Raw genomic sequence first — 16552 nt, 5'->3', positions numbered from 1 at the left:
CAGCCCTTGACAGCCCTAGACTGAGATTGATGGATAGAAATATTGTTATTGATGGTTTTATTTTTTGATGTCTGTCCTTCCTCTTTTGACATAACATGAAAAAGTCACAATCAAAAATACATCAGTACTTTGTAAAGTTTTTAGCAGTTAATCCTGAATTTTCCATTCTAGTTTAGCTTTTCCTTATATGTTTATGTTTAAAGCTTTATATTTTAATGTGATTATAGAAAGAGTGTATATTATTCAATAGACATGTTATAAATATTCATCTATGGTCCAGATATACCAGACGTAAGGAGATTACTTCTCTCGGTAAATTACTTCAGCATGTTTTAGGTTTATTTATTTATTTATTTATTTATTTATTTTACCTGATCATGGACTGCACACCTAAATTACCTCAAGAGCTAAAAGGCTTTGGGACCAAGTGACTGACTTAAAAGTTGTGCATTGTCCCCGTTGAACAAATAAATAAATAATAATTTCGTTTTAATATCACATTATGTTTGTGATTGTACGCGATGGAAATGTATAATTGCTTTGTATTTGACTGCCATCTACTGCAAGAGAAAAAAGGTGTCTGGAAAACGTTGGAGAGTTACGGTTTTACTGCTTTGGGAGAGTCGCTGGATGTTAGGCTACTCTTAACTTCTCACTCACCTTTCAGTTAATCTTATGTAGAATTGTACAGGCTGTAGTAATAATACTCAATTGTTTTCCTTGATATGATTGTACCATTTGAAAATATTGGGAAAGAAATGGAAAAACAGAAAGATAATTTATGATATCGTTGTTTTATGCTTAGTTTTACAATGTTGATATTTTAGGAAAATGCTGTTCGCCTATAGCTCAGCTAATGAACATGATGGTTTTATCATTGGGACTTTTAATTTGAAATTTTCATATTTCTGCGACCCCGGCTACTGTCCCGACCTTCTAGTCCATGTTGCATTCTTTGGTTATACAATCTCAAACACACGGTCAGAAGTTTTTGAAGTGAGAGCAATGGCAGGGCGCAGCAGAGTTGTACATTTGCTAAGGCAACTTGAAAAAGCAGCGTAAGTCGACGGAAACCAGTCAAACCTAATCAATGTCTTTGTAGAATGTGTTGTTTTTGTTGCTGACTGCAAGCGCTATGTGTTTTTTATATCGGTCAGAGAAACATTGCTGCGGAATTGTTGTTAATTTACCTTTTTTTCTTTTTCAAAGCTGACAACGTGAAAATGCACAAATGCACTCTCGTTTTGTGATTTCAGGTGTAGCTGCCCGGCACATTCCCAGACCTATCACCAAGGTACATTGTTCTGAAAGTTAGGCTACAGTATGTCAACATTTGATATTTAAATTACTATCCGTCATTGCAGTGCCAAAAAAACACGTGTCGGGCTCACTGTGAAATTGTCTATGAGTGTATGAGCCATTTTTTTAATTCAAATATTGCATATTATTTTTTATTTGTACATTGGTTTAATAATGGATACTTACCTTTTAGATCTGCTTCATTTTTTAGTACTTACCTGCACACACGTAGTTTAGTTTTTTTCGGGGTTTTTTTCCCCCAGCAGTAGTTAATCTGTCACCAGGTAGCAAGAGTGTAAGAGAACTAGCTTGCTTTGTGATGTAGAATTTTCAACCTCTTCATTGAATTCCTGTTTCAACTAACTACTCAGCGTTTGAATTAATTTTTGTTTTCTTTTTTTTTTAACTTACAGTACAGGCTTGAAACTTAAACTTTGCCTCTCTATTGTGTCGCATTAAAAAACAGCCACTGTATATATATATATATATATATAATGCCACTGTAATTACCTCCTAATGTGCTTTATAGCTTCAGGGCATGCTTCTTGTGGAAGAACAACAGATTATGCATTTGAGGTATGAGGAAATTTGCATCTTTGATTCCATTCAATTCCTTTATTTTATGTACAGTACCTGCCTCTTACCTCTCCCCCTTTTATCTTGTATTCCAGATGGCCTGCTCAAACATTAGATATGGAGAAGGTGTTACCAGAGAAATTGGCATGGTAAACATTTTAAAGCATCTTTCTGTATTATTTCGTAATAGCAAATTACGATTCACTTTAAGTACAATGTTCAAGAGTACAACCACAGGGCCCAGTGCGGGGATTGTGCCTACACCTGTTTGAATTGCACACTCAGTTACCTAACCATTATGGTAAGCAACTACACCCAATGGTAACCATTAAACAGTGAAAAGGAACATATAATTAAAAAATTGAATCAAAACTTACCCGATATCAGCCATCAGATGTCATTACTAAGAGACTTAAAAGTTATTTACAGTTAAGTACGATTTCAATTATTTTGTCCAGTGACCTTGCACAGAAGCACATTTTAGACGCATTTCTTATATTTTTGACATATAGCTGAAACAAAACGCATCAAACGGTTGGTGTGTATATACTTTCCCACAGTCACAGATCAGTTTTTTTTCTTTGCAATGCCAATCGTGTGAATGCAGGATCTCCAGAACATGGGCGCACGGAAGGTTTGTCTGATGACGGACAGGAACCTGTCCCGCCTCCCTCCTGTCACCGCGGCTCTGGAATCTCTGACCAAGCATGGGGTCGCTTACAAGTTCTATGACAGGGTGCGGGTAGAGCCCACGGACGATAGGTGAGTGTGCTGTCCCTGTGCTCCATATCTATAAAACTGGAGTAGTCTCCGCCTGTGATGCCAAACCTCCCAGTTTGCTGCATATATGAATATTGAGTGTGTACAGGCAGCCGAGGGCAGTTCTTGTGGTGATGTATATATTGTTCACGAAATAATCGTAAACTGTACGAGCAGTGAAAACCCCTGTTAGCAAACTGAACCTCCTAGAATAAGGACGTTTAGAGGACGGAAGTAGGCAGGAGCCGACCATCTCTGCCTCCCTTTGTTTTTGCAGTTTTAAGGATGCCATAGCTTTTGCGAAGGAAGGAGCATTCGATGCTTACGTAGCAGTGGGAGGCGGCTCTGTGATTGACACCTGCAAAGCGGCCAATCTCTACGCCTGCCACCCTGAAGCGGACTTCTTGGACTTTGTGAATGCTCCCATTGGAAAGGGAAAGGCCATAACGGGAGCACTGAAGCCCCTGATCGCAGGTACCAGGAACAGGCGTCTCTCCTTCCCAATTTAAGGATCAGTGTTTGTAATGTATTCGTTAATTAGTTCCCCAAATGTCCCAGTTAAGCCATCACTTCTTTTTATGAACCTTTTAGACTAGGATAATAGGAAATGGCCAGTGAGTGAACTTCATGCAGTGTCAATATGCTTTCCTGTCAGGAAAACAAATAAGTAGCCTTTCATTGCAAAGATCTGAATTGTCTAAGCTTTACTCTGTGGTTATTTTGATTTGATTTTTTGTTTTGGGAAGTTTCATACTTTTTTAGAAATGTTTATTCAACCTTATTTGAATGAAGTAATGTATATTTCACACCCCTTTGAATGTAGCGTGTAATTAAACATTTTGCTCTATTAATTTGGGACTCATTTTAACCCCTCTCCTTAACCCCCCAGTGCCCACAACAGCAGGAACAGGAAGTGAAACTACAGGAGTTGCCATTTTTGATTTTGAGGCTATGAAAGCAAAAACCGGTGCGTAAAATAACAACAATATACCACATTACACAAATCATGTTGAACATCTTATATACTATAGTGTCTTATATACACTCACTTTATTAGGTAGACCTGTACACCAGCTTGTTAATGCAAATATCAGCCAATCATGTGGCAGCAACTGCATGCATACATGGTCAAGAAGTTCAGCTGTTTTTCAAACCAAATGTCAGAATGGGGAAGAAATGTGATTTAAGTGATCGTGGAATGATTGTTGTTGCCAGACAGGGTGGTTTGAGTATCTCAGAAACTGCTGATCTCCTGGGATTTTCATGCACAACAGTCTATAGTTTGCAGAGAATGGTGCAAAAAACATCCAGTGAGCAGTAGGGATGTGTATCGTTAGGATTTATTGATACCGATACCAATACCGATACTCCTTATCGGTGCCGGTATTTATCGATACTCTTATTGATACCACAGCATGTAATTTAGTGTATAAAATAAAGACGTTACAAGATGGTAAAAGGTTCAATCGTTTTTTATTACCACAAGGGGGGTAACACCAGCAACATCATTAAACAACTTACAGCACCTGCCTTTTAAGCCCTTAGCAAGTCAATATGTGCAGTGCGAGGCATGTCAAAAAAAACGAGCAGGCAGCTCCATACAGCCTTAACTGTCAATGTGATAATGCTTCAACAAAACAGAAGCTTAACTTAAAATTACAAATGCTTCTCAGAATAGATTAAATTTTTTTTTTTAAACCTAGGGAGATGACCAAAGCCCTTGCCTACATGTTCAACCCAACAGACACATGTAAACAGAACAATGTAGGGGAGGCGCTTCTCCTGACGCATTTAGCCCTAACAGTTTTTGTCAAGGAAAAGCAACATATTTACTTTCTCTGGCAGCAGCCGAGATCGCTCTGGACAGAGTGACGTCACGCTATACACCCGGATAAAATGGCGCTGCGCATGTTTTAAAAAAGGGTAATTTAATTACTTATTATTTTTAATCCAGCTTTACTGGCAGTCTTAAACCTTTAAGGATGTATATATTGCGAATCAATCTTGTAAATTATGCCAACTTAATCTAGTATTTCACTTCCCCTTTAATGATTCATACACTCACCGTGACAAGCACTGTCGGAGTCTGCCTGCACGGAGGAGGGCACGGTGTTGTTAGCGTCTGCTGGGTTGCTAACTTTAGATGCGTTTTTTAACACGTCGCACTCCTTCAGCTTTATGCTATGGGTAGACTGCAAGTGTTTCATGATGTTGCTGGTGTTACCCCCCTTTGACGCAACTACTTTCTTGCATATATTGCATTGAGCTGAGGATTCATTGAGTTTGATGAAGTGAGCCCATACCTTGGAGCGCTTAGCTCTTACGGCCGACATATTGACTACTAGAGAAAACAACGGGGCGCTGCGTCATAACCTGTCGACGGCGGCAGTGTTATAATTACGCGACAGCTAGGTAGAAAAATACCGAAAACAGTATCGTTTGTCCAGAATCTTTAGCGGTACTCTGGTACCGACCAATTAGGAACCGGTACCAAAAAATACCGGCTCTCGGTACACATCCCTAGTGAGCAGCAGTTCTGCTGGCAGAAACGCGCTGTTTATGAAAGAGCTCAGAGGAGAAGGGCTAGACTGGTCGCAGCTGACAGGAAGGTAGCAGTAACGCAAATGACCACGCATTACAGCAGTGGCATGCAGAAGAGCTCTCTGAACACACAACGGATAGGCTACAGCAGCAGAAGACTTAATAATCTAAAAAATAAGTCTAATAAATACCTAATTAAGTGCTCACTGAGTGTATAAAACTACCCTGCAGTAACTCAAGTGAAGTTGCTCTTTATTATCACTATTTATTCCAGGTCAATGTAACAATCCCATTTTCCCTGAGAAATGTGTGTTGAGACTGCACTGTTGTGTTTGTCTTGCTGTGCAGGGATCGCGAGCAGGGCCCTCAGGCCCACCCTGGGGGTGGTGGATCCCCTCCATACCCTGCACATGCCACAAAGGGTGGCAGCCAACAGTGGCTTCGACGTGTTGTGGTGCGAATAAAAATCACTGGACAAAGGAGGTTTTGGATAAAGTAACTTATTGGGGGGGGAGGATCTTTGCACATTGGTGGTACATGTACCCACCTAAATCTATACTTATGATTGTGGGGGTAGACCTCCAGTGAAAGAGATTTATCTGAGCCCTGTTGTTGGGAGAGACTGGTTGGCAGTTAATGGTTACTGGTGTCTGTGCTTTTCGCATATAGCCACGCCCTGGAGTCCTACACGGCCTTGCCCTACAACATGCGTAGCCCCTGCCCCCCAAACCCCATCAACCGCCCCGCCTACCAGGGCAGCAACCCCATCAGCGACGTCTGGTCCCGCCACGCCCTCAACATCGTCGCCAAGTTCATGAAACGGTGCGGGTCCAACCAGGTTTCCCCATCCCTGTCTGCCTCAGTCTAGCTGTAGCCTAATTGTTGTAGGTACATGGATGGAAAAATAAATGTATAGTTTTAGAAGATATCCATCACGTCCTGTTTTTTGGTTGTCATTTTATCTTTAAACCTTAGAAGGGTATTTTGGAATGTTTTTTTTTGAGTCAGTGTTCTACCAACTCCATTGCATTCTTTTAACAGTAGGTAGTGATTTTTATATCAGTATTAGAATGTTCAGACATGCTAATCATGTATTTGTGATCTTATACCTTAAAACGGTGGTAATCAACCCAGTTCCTAGCGATCTACCATCCTGCAGGTTTTCATTACATCCCTAATTTGGCACATATCACTCAAGGAATTAGCAGCTCAATGCAGATCTTTAGCGGTTTAATGAGTTGTGCTTTATTAGAGCTAGAGTGAAAACCTACAGGGTGGAACTACAACTCCTGGAACTAGGTTGGTGACCACTGCCTTAATGGGTAAATAGAACATCAGCTGTGATTTAAGTGGTTAAAAAACATGGATTAACAAGATTGCAAGGAAACTAAACCTCTCTCTCTCCCTCCCCCTCCTGCTATCTCTATGTCTCTCTCCCCCTCACGTCTGCTCTTTATGAAACAAGCAGCACTATGTGTGCATTTCTGTATGAGTCGCAGCAGGCCTGTACTGGCTGAGAGAATGCTGAAGTGATGTCATCCCTCCCCCAGGGCTGTGAGGGACCCTGAAGATATGGAGGCTCGGTCCAGCATGCACTTGGCCAGCGCCTTTGCTGGGATTGGATTTGGGAACGCCGGCGTCCATCTGTGGTAAAATACCAAAGTGGAATATTTTCTGTGATATCAACTACAACTACAAGAAAAATTTAAATATTTAAGAGTAATGGGATCAATCTTGACACTTTAATTAATTAATTGATTCATTTATTTTCATTTATTTTTTACACTCAGCCATGGGATGTCTTATCCCATCTCGGGAAACGTGAAGTCCTTCAGAGCCAAGGACTATGATGCGGACCACGCCATCGTGGTGCGGTTTGTTTTGAGTTGCTGTTGTCTGTCATTGTAATCATTATCGGTTAACACCATTCACCTGTTACAGCAGTCTGCTTCACGCCGTGCGACACCTCTCAGAGGGAGATGCGGCAGGTCAGGGGTTTCACCGTGTAGAGAGAGAGAGCACACCCGCACAGACATGAAAACAGACAAACATTTTCACCCTTCCCTCATTCATGGAAAAAATAATACACTAAAACAACAAAGACAGATCAAACCAAACATAGCAGAAGCTATTCAGATCTCCGCTAGCCAGTTTTTCAGCTTCACAGCCAAGTTAGTTTTGCTTGGTCTCTGAGTAATGTGGTGAGGAGCACATCTTTCAGCCCCTGGGCTAATATTCACGTGTGCTTTCTCCTCTGTGCTTTCTCCATGGCCCCAGACAAATCCCAATCTCAACCGGATCAAATGCCACACAGTCATATATCAGTGTCTGTAAGTCCTGTGAGCCACACGTGATTGTACACACCACGTTGATTAAGATATTTTTCACTTGGTTGTTTTTTTGTGTGCCTTCCCACCCAGCCCCATGGCCTGTCAGTGGTGCTGACCTCCCCTGCAGTTTTCACCTTCACCGCCACCATGTGTCCAGAGCGCCACCTAGAGGCAGCGCAGATACTGGGTAAGGTCTGAATCACCCCTTACTGAGCAAATCATCCATCGCTGTGTTGGGCTGGCAGCCAGTCACACTGACGTGTCTGTATTTGCTACCAGACCGTGGGCTGTGTCAGTATAAAAAGACCCAGTGTATAATTACTGTGATTAAATTATTATGGTGAGCCACCTGCCTATATGTGGCTCACCATAATAATTGAATCACAGTTTCATCAGAAATGGTCTGTGGAGTCTTTTAACATAGTGTTTGCTGCTAATATTCACACCTTGTGTAACATCTCCCTGGCCTCCTCCTTCTGCAGGGGCAGACGTGAGCAGGGCGAAGAGAGAGGACGCAGGGCTGCTCCTGGCGGACACCCTGCGGCAGTTCCTCTACGACCTGGAGGTGGACAACGGCCTGGCTGCCATCGGGTACACGAAAGAGGACATTCCTGCTCTGGTGAAAGGAACCTTACCTCAGGTACACCTCCTCTTGTTAGGAACTTAATCTGTGACTGTCAAACTGGTCCTAATAGTGTTACAAGCAAAGGCTTTTTTGCCCTTTAACCTCGGTCTGAAGCAGTAGTGAAAATGGACTAAGCTGTTTATGTTAACAGAAGTGAGTGAAAATGTGGAATTTGACCTCTTGGGGAAGTGTTTTATGCTAGGCGTTTAACTAGGTTGTGAAAGATTTACTTTATCATCACCAGTGATTTTCTTCCTTGCTCTCGCTCTGTTTGCAGGAGAGGGTGACTAAACTGTCGCCGAGGTCACACACAGAAGAGGACCTGACACACCTGTTTGAGGCCTCCATGAAGCTTTACTGAACAGTGTGCACCTGCGATTGGCTGCCTCTGATCACTCGCCATCAGCCATTTAAAATTTTTTTCCTTTTCTCTAATGTCTGTATACCTGAGGCCAGGTCAAAGGTCAGGTGTGATTGGCTGTGTTGTGCGGGAGGGGCTTGGGGCTGAAGTTCTTACTGGATGGTCAGTATGCCAGTGCCTGTACTGTATATTTGATTTGCCAGAGATCTGCTGCCTCATCTGGGTTTGTTCTTTCTACACTCTAGTTAAACTGATCAAAATGTTTCTGGCCCTGAACTTGCCTTCTCATTTGTTATTTGCAGGGATAGATTGAAAATAATAAGTAATGCATGCTACTCTTTACCCTATTTTGATTCATACAGTAGGCCTGCAGCAGTACGGAGAAAAGTGATGATGGACCTGGGATTTTATTAGGATATGTGCAGGTTCAAATCTTACAGCTGTTTTGTCCCTTGAGCAAATTGTTTCATTAAGTATCAAACTCTATAAAATAAACAGATACATGTGTTTTTTACATTGCATTTGTATGTGTTTCTGCAGTAAAACTCATGTCATGGTGGATCAAGTCAAAGATTTGATTAAAATATCTTTAATCTTTGAGAGCTCTTGTTATGTAGCTGCCTTGCAAACGTGTGTCTCCATGCTCCACTTTTTCTGAGTAAGAATAGTCCCATCTGAAAGTACAGCCCCTTTCATTCAGAGAAGTGTAGATTCTTTAATCTGGTTTTCAGATTACAGGAGGATACCCCTTATGTAAAGAGAGGATTTGGGACTAAGAATGTCTGAATGTACCTCACTGTGTTTAAGTGGTTTAACTCTCTGCAGCCTATTGCGCGTTGGGACAGCCACAAGAATTCTGTGAGAAAGAGAGAGAGTGCCAGTGCAATATTACAATATAAAATTACAAAGTTACACATATTGATGGAGCAACACATGCTAATTAATGCCATTGCAATAGCAATAACAGGGTATGCTGCATGCCATGACATAACAACTAAGATATAATGTTTTCATTGAAATGTTATTTATGATATATGGACTTACAGTTTTTTTTATGATCACTTGACACTAATTTCAGAACCTTGAGGTCATTTTTCAAAACTCTAAACAGTTTTTAAAATTGCTTGGATACAATATACATAAACGAAAAATCATTTGTTCACTGAACCAAATCACTTATTCACAATAACACAGTTTAACGTTCAAAGTATTATCATTTGAAAATGAAATGCACACATTACATTGGAAAATACATTTAACTAGCAATGTATCCAACAACTCAAAATGTTAAGTAACTGGAACATTACTCCAAAAAAACATAGTTTTATGGAAACAGATTACTGTTTCAATCATGAATGTTTTGGGATAAATAAATCGATTGACACCAATTACTTTGGAACAAGATCAATTTTTTAGATAAGATCACCGTCACGGGTTTTCAACCTTTTTTGACACGCCCCCACCGCCTCCAGTTTGTAAGTTTGAGCTGCTGCTCAATTGACTGATGATTGATTTTACACAGTGGTAAGAGCAGGAGTAAGGATGTGTATCCACCTGCAACAACATAGTGACAACATGGAGCAGTCAGATGATCCATGTTAGAATAGAGTCAAGCAGTGAGAGGAGGAGGAAGAGGAGGTGGAGGTGGTCAATGGAGTGGCAGACGACAAGTACTCCTTGGGGGGGGGGGTTCATGTGGTAGAGGACAGGGTCTTTCACTGCAGTTGAGGATTTTTTTGCTATGATTACAGTTTATTACAATTGCTAACAATTCAGTTTTTCAAAACTCTTCATACAACTCTCTCCTTGGCACAACAGTTCATTTCATTCTCATATTTGATTGAAACTACCAAACCACTGCAAACATGTCTCACAGCAATAGCCCAGTAAAGTATTGTAAAAACAATTAAACAATGAAGCTGTAGGTATCTTTTGTGTGGGCGATCTAACCATTTTTTCCTATAGTATTTCATGAAATATTTGGAATTTGAACCAATGAGCTTAGACGTGCGAGATTTCTTCAAAGATATGAATGCACAATGCATGTTTTGAACAGGCAAACAGGCTGGGTTACAAGTGCTTACCATTTTAAGTGTCAACCTTTTTTCCCACAATGCTGTTTAGATTGTGTTGTAGTCAATTTAGAAAATCTATCCTGATGTTTATCTAACCTTATTGCATGCAAGTCACTGAGGATGAGAGTATCTGGTGATTATGTATGTGCAAATGTTTAAAATGATGGCTGGCATACAGAGGTTTGTGCTTTTAGCTCCCCAGGGCATGTCAGGGCTGGTTACACACAGCTTCACCTCAGGGTAAAATAGGACGTCCATCGGTCCCAGATCAACGGCCATGCCGCCTGATCCTGACCCTGGCCCTGTTCAGTGGCCTCATCACGTCTGCAGACCTGGGTTCAGATGACCGAACAAGGTCAGTTGTTTGTGCTTTTTATTGTGAGGATAGATTTTTTGTCCATTCACTCAGTGCTGAGGTCAGCACCCACTTCACCCTTCTCCAGCCAGCTGCATGAGTCACGCCACTCTCTGTGAGTCCTGGTCAGACACCTGGTGATGTCTCCACTTCTGCAGGGTTATATATAACACCGTGCACGGTTCTGAATTTTGATTACTGAGCCAGGATTGAAATGGACAAGATGCTGGCCAATTCAAGGAAGGATTATAACCTTACCTTGGCAAGAGAGTGAGAGAGAGAGATGGGGAGAGAGAGATTGAGAGAGAGTGTGTGATAAAAACCCAGAGGGAGGAGCATGCGTCAGAGAGTGTTTCAGAGAAAAAGAGGGTGTGTGTGTGTGTGTGTGTGTGGGGGATAGAGAAAGGGGGAGAGTGAGCGCGAGCAGCAGTGGATTAGCAGTACCTGCGTATTTAAGGTAGGAGAGATCCAGCAGGGCTGTCAGTGTCTGAGGCAGAAGGGAGGATGCAGCAGATATACAGGCAGAGTAATGAGCACTTTGAGGTGTTCACCACTGTCTTCTCCCCGCAAGGTGAGTGCAGCCTGCAGTGCTCTGGGGGTGGGGCTGGGGCTGGGGCTGGGGTAGGGCATCCTCGGCAGTTTGTTGGTGCACATCCGCAGAGGGCTGGGGGGTGACTTGCTATTTCTATATTATGTAACTGCACATACATTTAATATTACATACACTCACTGAGCACTTCATTAGGCATTTATTAGACTTTTTCTGCTGCGATAGACTATCCCATTTAAGAGGTTTGTTGTGTGTTCAGAGATGCTCTTATGCATGCCACTGTTGCAATGTGTGGTAATTTGTGTTACTGTTAGCTTTGACCAGTCTAGCCCTTCTCGTCTGACCTCTCTCATTAACAATCCATTTTTGCCTGCAAAATTGCTGCTCACGGGATGGTTTTTGTTTCTTGCACCATTCTCTGCAAACTCTAGAGAATGGTGCAAAAATCCCAGGAGATTAGCAGATACTCAAACCGCCCTGTATGGCATCAACAATCTTTCCGACATTTGACCTTCTGTCATTTGGTCTGAATAACATTTCTTCCACATTCTGACATTTGGTCTGAAAAATAACTGAAACTCTTGACTACATCTGCATACTTGCATGCATTTAGTTGCTGCCACATGATTGGCTGATTAAATACTTGCTACCTAATACCTAATAAGTGCTCACTGATTGTATGTGGCAAACTGGACATTGCAGTACCTGGATGACCGGATGGGTTTTCTCAGTTTTCTTGGGTGACCATTGTATACAATCTGCTGACTCATAATTGGGACTTTCCAAAACTCCACAAGTTGTCACTGTCTGAGATACAATTTGCAGGGTATATAAGGGTGCATGTTGGAATTACATTAGATTTAAGATAAATAGGAATACATTTCCATGGGAATTCTGTTTTTCATATTTCATATTGATATGCAGTGAATATTTTAATTTACATGTAAAGTTTAGCACATTGCGAGGACAACATCTTAATGAGATAATGTTATTATTAGCTTGATGCGGTTTCTATATTAAGTGATGGAATTCGCTTATTTCCTCAGTGTGCAGATCCAGATGCAGACCCAGGCATACACAAGTAGAAAAGGTGAGCAACACCTCGCATTTACCAAACTGTTTCTGAAATTATACATATCATTATCTATAGCTGTGGAGATACTGTCATACTTATGTTAAATGTTTACAAGTTAACATGGAATGTGTCCATATTAAATGAATAAGAGGATTTTTAAAAAAGTACATTTCGAAACACTCATACACAAATCAGGAATGTTATTCCTGTTTTATTGTTATATTATTATTATTCAATATGGAAGGTTAAGCTTACACATATGACAACTTGAAATTATTATTTTTTTTATCCAGTTGAAGGCTGTCATAGTTGTCTGATGCCTCCTTGAAAGAGATTTTTAAGTATAGTTTATTTAAACATTGAGAGAGAGAGAGAGAGAGAGAGAGAGAGAGAGAGAGAGAGAGAGAGAGAGAGAGAGAGAGAGAGAGAGAGAGAGAGAGAGAGAGAGAGAGAGAGAGAGAGAGAGAGAGAGAGAGAGAGAGAGAGATAGGAGAGGTTGAGTGGCAGGGAGACTTGTCTGAACACAATGAAGAGGCAGCTCTACTGAAGTGCTGACCCAGTGACAAAGACTCCTCTCAGGGTTATGGTTAGTCAGGATTTCCCCCTGCTCTAGAAGAGGCCTACACCCTGTGTGTCCCAGCCCTCATGTTGCCACAGAGAGGATTTATAGCTCTTCTGCGAAGGTTATTTCCGTGGAGGATAAACTCCTGAGAGCCTGTGAGGCCTAGTCACATTTGCTCAGTCACGTACAGAGAGCCATTCCTGTCCTCCCCGTCTCATTTTTAGCTTCAGGTTGCTAAGCTCAGGACTCAAAATTCACATCCTGCACACCAAATTAGTGAATAGAGCTGTGACAGAGGGCATTTCTGTAAAGCCACATTTCACAGTCTGGATCACCCAACAGAAAAGTATCTGTATAAATGTAGAAGTGAGAGAATGGCATTTGAATTTCTGGTTGAGCTGGTTGAGCATTGGAAAAACACAAATATGTACTGCATATTTAAAGGTACAATAGGTCATTTCTGACTTCTCAAGGTCAAGAGAGGAATTGCAGCAACAAATACGCTCAAACCACAACACTGTTTATTCCACCCCTTCTCTTTGAACATGCTGAAGTTGGCTGTGGCAATTAGAACCAATTTTCAACCAATAAGCTTGAATTATTTTACAGCTATATATATTTTGGTACAGAGTGTTGGCCCGTCAACTGCATATTTTGAAACCCAAATTTAAGGACTATAAACACAGGTAGCGGGTGAGTCAACATGTCAAGGAGTCTTTTTCAATGATAGGAATGGATTTACAATAGTCTTCTAACAATATTTTAACACAAAAATCTTATCTTTAAGCATAGTTTTTAATTAAATAACAGAGAGCGAGCATAGAGATGACATTGAGTTTCAGTGCTATGTTCCATTCAAGTAACAAAAGAATGAACAAACAGCCCCATTAGTTCTCCTATAGAGAGGCATTTATAATTTACTGTTTATCACTGTAATTACAAGACCTCTGTTTTTACCTATAGTGCTAGATAATCGAAGCTGTCATTAAATCCATAATTTTACAATGTTCTTCTTAGCAAGTCTGTTTTGTTTAGATTTCTTTGGTTTTGTATTTTAGGTAATGAACTTTGCAATTTGGTCACTTATTTTGTGGTTTGGAGGCTGTTCAAAATTAAATTACTCAGTTCAACCAATCGTTTCATGCTCAGTTTCTTCCTTCCCTGGTTTTAGGTTAATATTCTAATTCACATTTATTCCACTAGATGGTAGTAGCCGTCAACTACAGGCCCCACTGGCCAGATGAGCTGGAACTCCGCCATGGTGACGTCGTTTATGTTCTGTTTAAAGACAATGAGTTCTGGTGGTTCGGGCGCCGACAGAACGGACAGGAGGGATACTTTCCCGCTACATACGTGACCAAACAGAGAGAGGTCTGTGTTTTCAATTATACAGAGGCCATAGAAAGAGATAATTGTCCAAAGCGATCATTGTACACAGATTTGAAGAATACAATGACCAAGAGAGACACAGTTTCTCACAGTCATCCTTTTTCAGAGTTATTCCTAAAATTATTTTTCCTGTTTACAAATGAGGAAATGGATCCAATAATGTATGTCTTGAAAGAAATGTGTATGGCCTAAAGGCAGGTAGTGTCATAATCTAAAACTAAGTACAAGCATTTGGACAATTCCTTCCTGAATCAGCATTGTACTGATCACAAATTTAAGTAGAACTGTAAGGCATGGAAGTCATATTTTTTCAGTGCACAATTTTTACAGAATGCTTAGGAGAGTGATTTGCTCTTAAATGGGCTGTTTATTCAAGAGCCTGGGACCTTTCACGGAACATAGCTATTTAGCGTATAGGACAGGCAGACCCTGGCAGATCAAGAGTAAAGTGTGTCAGGTTGTCCTGGAAGGTCCAGAGTGCAGGATTTGAAGGTCCAGCTGCAGAATTGTCCCAGAGGCTGAATCCTGCTTTCGTGTCTTTCAGAAAGAAGACACAATGGAAGCTGCCCCAGGCTCATTGAATAGGGGTCCGGCCCAGCCCATGTCTGCAGTCTTGGGGGTTTGTGCCAGGTGAGAGAACGCAGCCTCCCTTCTCCTTTCATCACAACTGACCGCAGCCCTACTCCCCACATTTGAGCTCCATTCCACCTCCCCACACCGCCTCCCCGCCCCAAACAGGTGGCTGTAAACCGATTAGAAGAGCACAGATTATCCCTGAACCATTTTATCAATGGGATGACTGCAATTTAATACTGCAGGTTTCCTGGGGGAGTTGCAGGGTATAAAGGAAATATCTTTGCCTCTTCCCCCACAGCAGTCCCACCCTGAAGTCTCCCAAGAGCAGGAAGGACAGCGTGTCCCGGGCATTGGGCCCGGATCCCCCTGTACACCCCAGTGATGGTTCCGCCCATGGCTACAGCAGCCTCTTGAACCGAATCCTGCCCAGGTCCCGCAGGAGGAGTGAATGTGTCCTGGACCTCAACGGCAACATCAACAGGGCGTTCGAGCCGGACTGAGCCAGCAGACCCCGGGCGGTGAAGGGTGGAGCTCAACATCGCTCTGACTCACCCAGAGTACATTCAATACACAAAGTCCTTCTGACCTGCATGCAGCAAACAACTTTACTGACAGTTTATGCCTAACTATTAGCAACACTGCATATGTCTAGCCACTATATAGTATAGCCACAAATGATTAAGTAGGCTACATTGAAATTATGCATAAAAACAGTGTATGCACTCACAAGAAACAAATGTTCAATGCCCTCTACTGCAGCTAAATGTGTAGCACAACAGCTACATTTGCAATACATTGCCAACAGTTTCCACCGTGTCTTTTGCCACAATCTGATTATTGAAACCGGAGTCCTTAATTCACCTTGCAATGGTTTGGCATAACAGGCCAAGCTGCTTTTCCATGCTGAAAGTGAGCAAACTGGCACATGAAGAACAAGGCCCTCACAACTTCCCAAAGTGCTGCAGCTATTGAATGCACTCCTGTTGTCATTGTTGTCAGGTGACCTAACTGTTGGTGCCTGTGCTTTTAGGACTGTAAAATTATATTTCTGGTAACATGGTAATTACTTTAATAAAGGCTGCAAAATCCAGGTCGTATAGTATCTTCTACACACATCTTAATGCTATGCCAATGCTGTTTGTTATGCAGAAAGACAACATGACCCTGTCAGCATAAACACTATCAAACTTTTAGCAAAAGCTCATTTGCTATTTAGAGTCATTGGTTTTATTGTAATTTTAGGATAAGAGTTTAATTCTGTCTACTCCAGGCAAAAAGATTTGTTTTTCTGAGCAAGTCAAGTAACATGCAGCCTAATTTTCTCGCTTACTCTCAACTGTTCTGTGTGATTTGATTGTATTGCTGTATGCAATGTATTGTATAAACTTGTATAAAATAAACCCTTTTCCATTTCATGGACTACAAAATACAGTAACTCAGTAATTCAGTAACTACAAGTGCAATAAGTGAATGATGTGT

The 16552-nt window shown here is 41.4% G+C and overlaps 2 protein-coding genes across 3 annotated transcripts; both read left to right on the top strand.

Moving 5' to 3' along the window:
* Nucleotides 1-939: 939 nt before the first annotated feature.
* adhfe1 (alcohol dehydrogenase iron containing 1) lies at nt 940-9088 on the top strand. Of its 2 annotated transcripts, none has more exons than XR_009709571.1 (14): nt 940-1058; nt 1257-1294; nt 1829-1875; nt 1971-2024; nt 2483-2637; nt 2912-3108; nt 3524-3601; nt 5524-5629; nt 5845-5997; nt 6726-6824; nt 6966-7044; nt 7453-7505; nt 7596-7692; nt 7988-8126. XR_009709571.1 is itself a non-coding variant. In XM_061254874.1 (14 exons), exons 1-14 carry the CDS (start codon nt 1006-1008, stop codon nt 8489-8491), a joined length of 1398 nt encoding a protein of 465 aa, XP_061110858.1. In that variant the 5' UTR covers nt 940-1005; the 3' UTR covers nt 8492-9088. The 2 variants fall into 2 exon arrangements, 1 of the variants encoding a protein (XP_061110858.1); XM_061254874.1 differs by lacking the exon at nt 7453-7505 and adding an exon at nt 8408-9088 and having other exon boundaries at nt 7988-8145.
* Nucleotides 9089-11279: 2191 nt separating this feature from the next.
* si:dkey-97a13.12 (jouberin) lies at nt 11280-16500 on the top strand. Its single transcript, XM_061254846.1, has 5 exons — nt 11280-11492; nt 12518-12561; nt 14312-14479; nt 15042-15127; nt 15372-16500. Exons 1-5 carry the CDS (start codon nt 11426-11428, stop codon nt 15571-15573), a joined length of 567 nt encoding a protein of 188 aa, XP_061110830.1. The 5' UTR covers nt 11280-11425; the 3' UTR covers nt 15574-16500.
* Nucleotides 16501-16552: the final 52 nt, after the last annotated feature.

Source organism: Conger conger, chromosome 9 (genome assembly GCF_963514075.1).
Source record: "Conger conger chromosome 9, fConCon1.1, whole genome shotgun sequence".
In the NCBI taxonomy this organism is placed as follows: Eukaryota; Metazoa; Chordata; class Actinopteri; order Anguilliformes; family Congridae; genus Conger; species Conger conger.
Note: the sequence above shows the minus strand (reverse complement) of the source record. Positions and strands in the feature narration are given on the sequence as shown.

Excerpts from the sequence above, each read along its gene's own strand:
- adhfe1 (XM_061254874.1), top strand. The coding sequence starts at position 1,006 with ATGGCAGGGCGCAGCAGAGTTGTACATTTGCTAAGGCAACTTGAAAAA. Across the intron at positions 1,295-1,828 it reads TTCCCAGACCTATCACCAAG|CTTCAGGGCATGCTTCTTGT; the intron begins GTACATTGTTCT and ends TGTGCTTTATAG. Across the intron at positions 1,876-1,970 it reads CAACAGATTATGCATTTGAG|ATGGCCTGCTCAAACATTAG; the intron begins GTATGAGGAAAT and ends CTTGTATTCCAG.
- si:dkey-97a13.12 (XM_061254846.1), top strand. The coding sequence starts at position 11,426 with ATGCAGCAGATATACAGGCAGAGTAATGAGCACTTTGAGGTGTTCACC. Across the intron at positions 14,480-15,041 it reads ACGTGACCAAACAGAGAGAG|AAAGAAGACACAATGGAAGC; the intron begins GTCTGTGTTTTC and ends CGTGTCTTTCAG. Across the intron at positions 15,128-15,371 it reads GTCTTGGGGGTTTGTGCCAG|CAGTCCCACCCTGAAGTCTC; the intron begins GTGAGAGAACGC and ends CTTCCCCCACAG.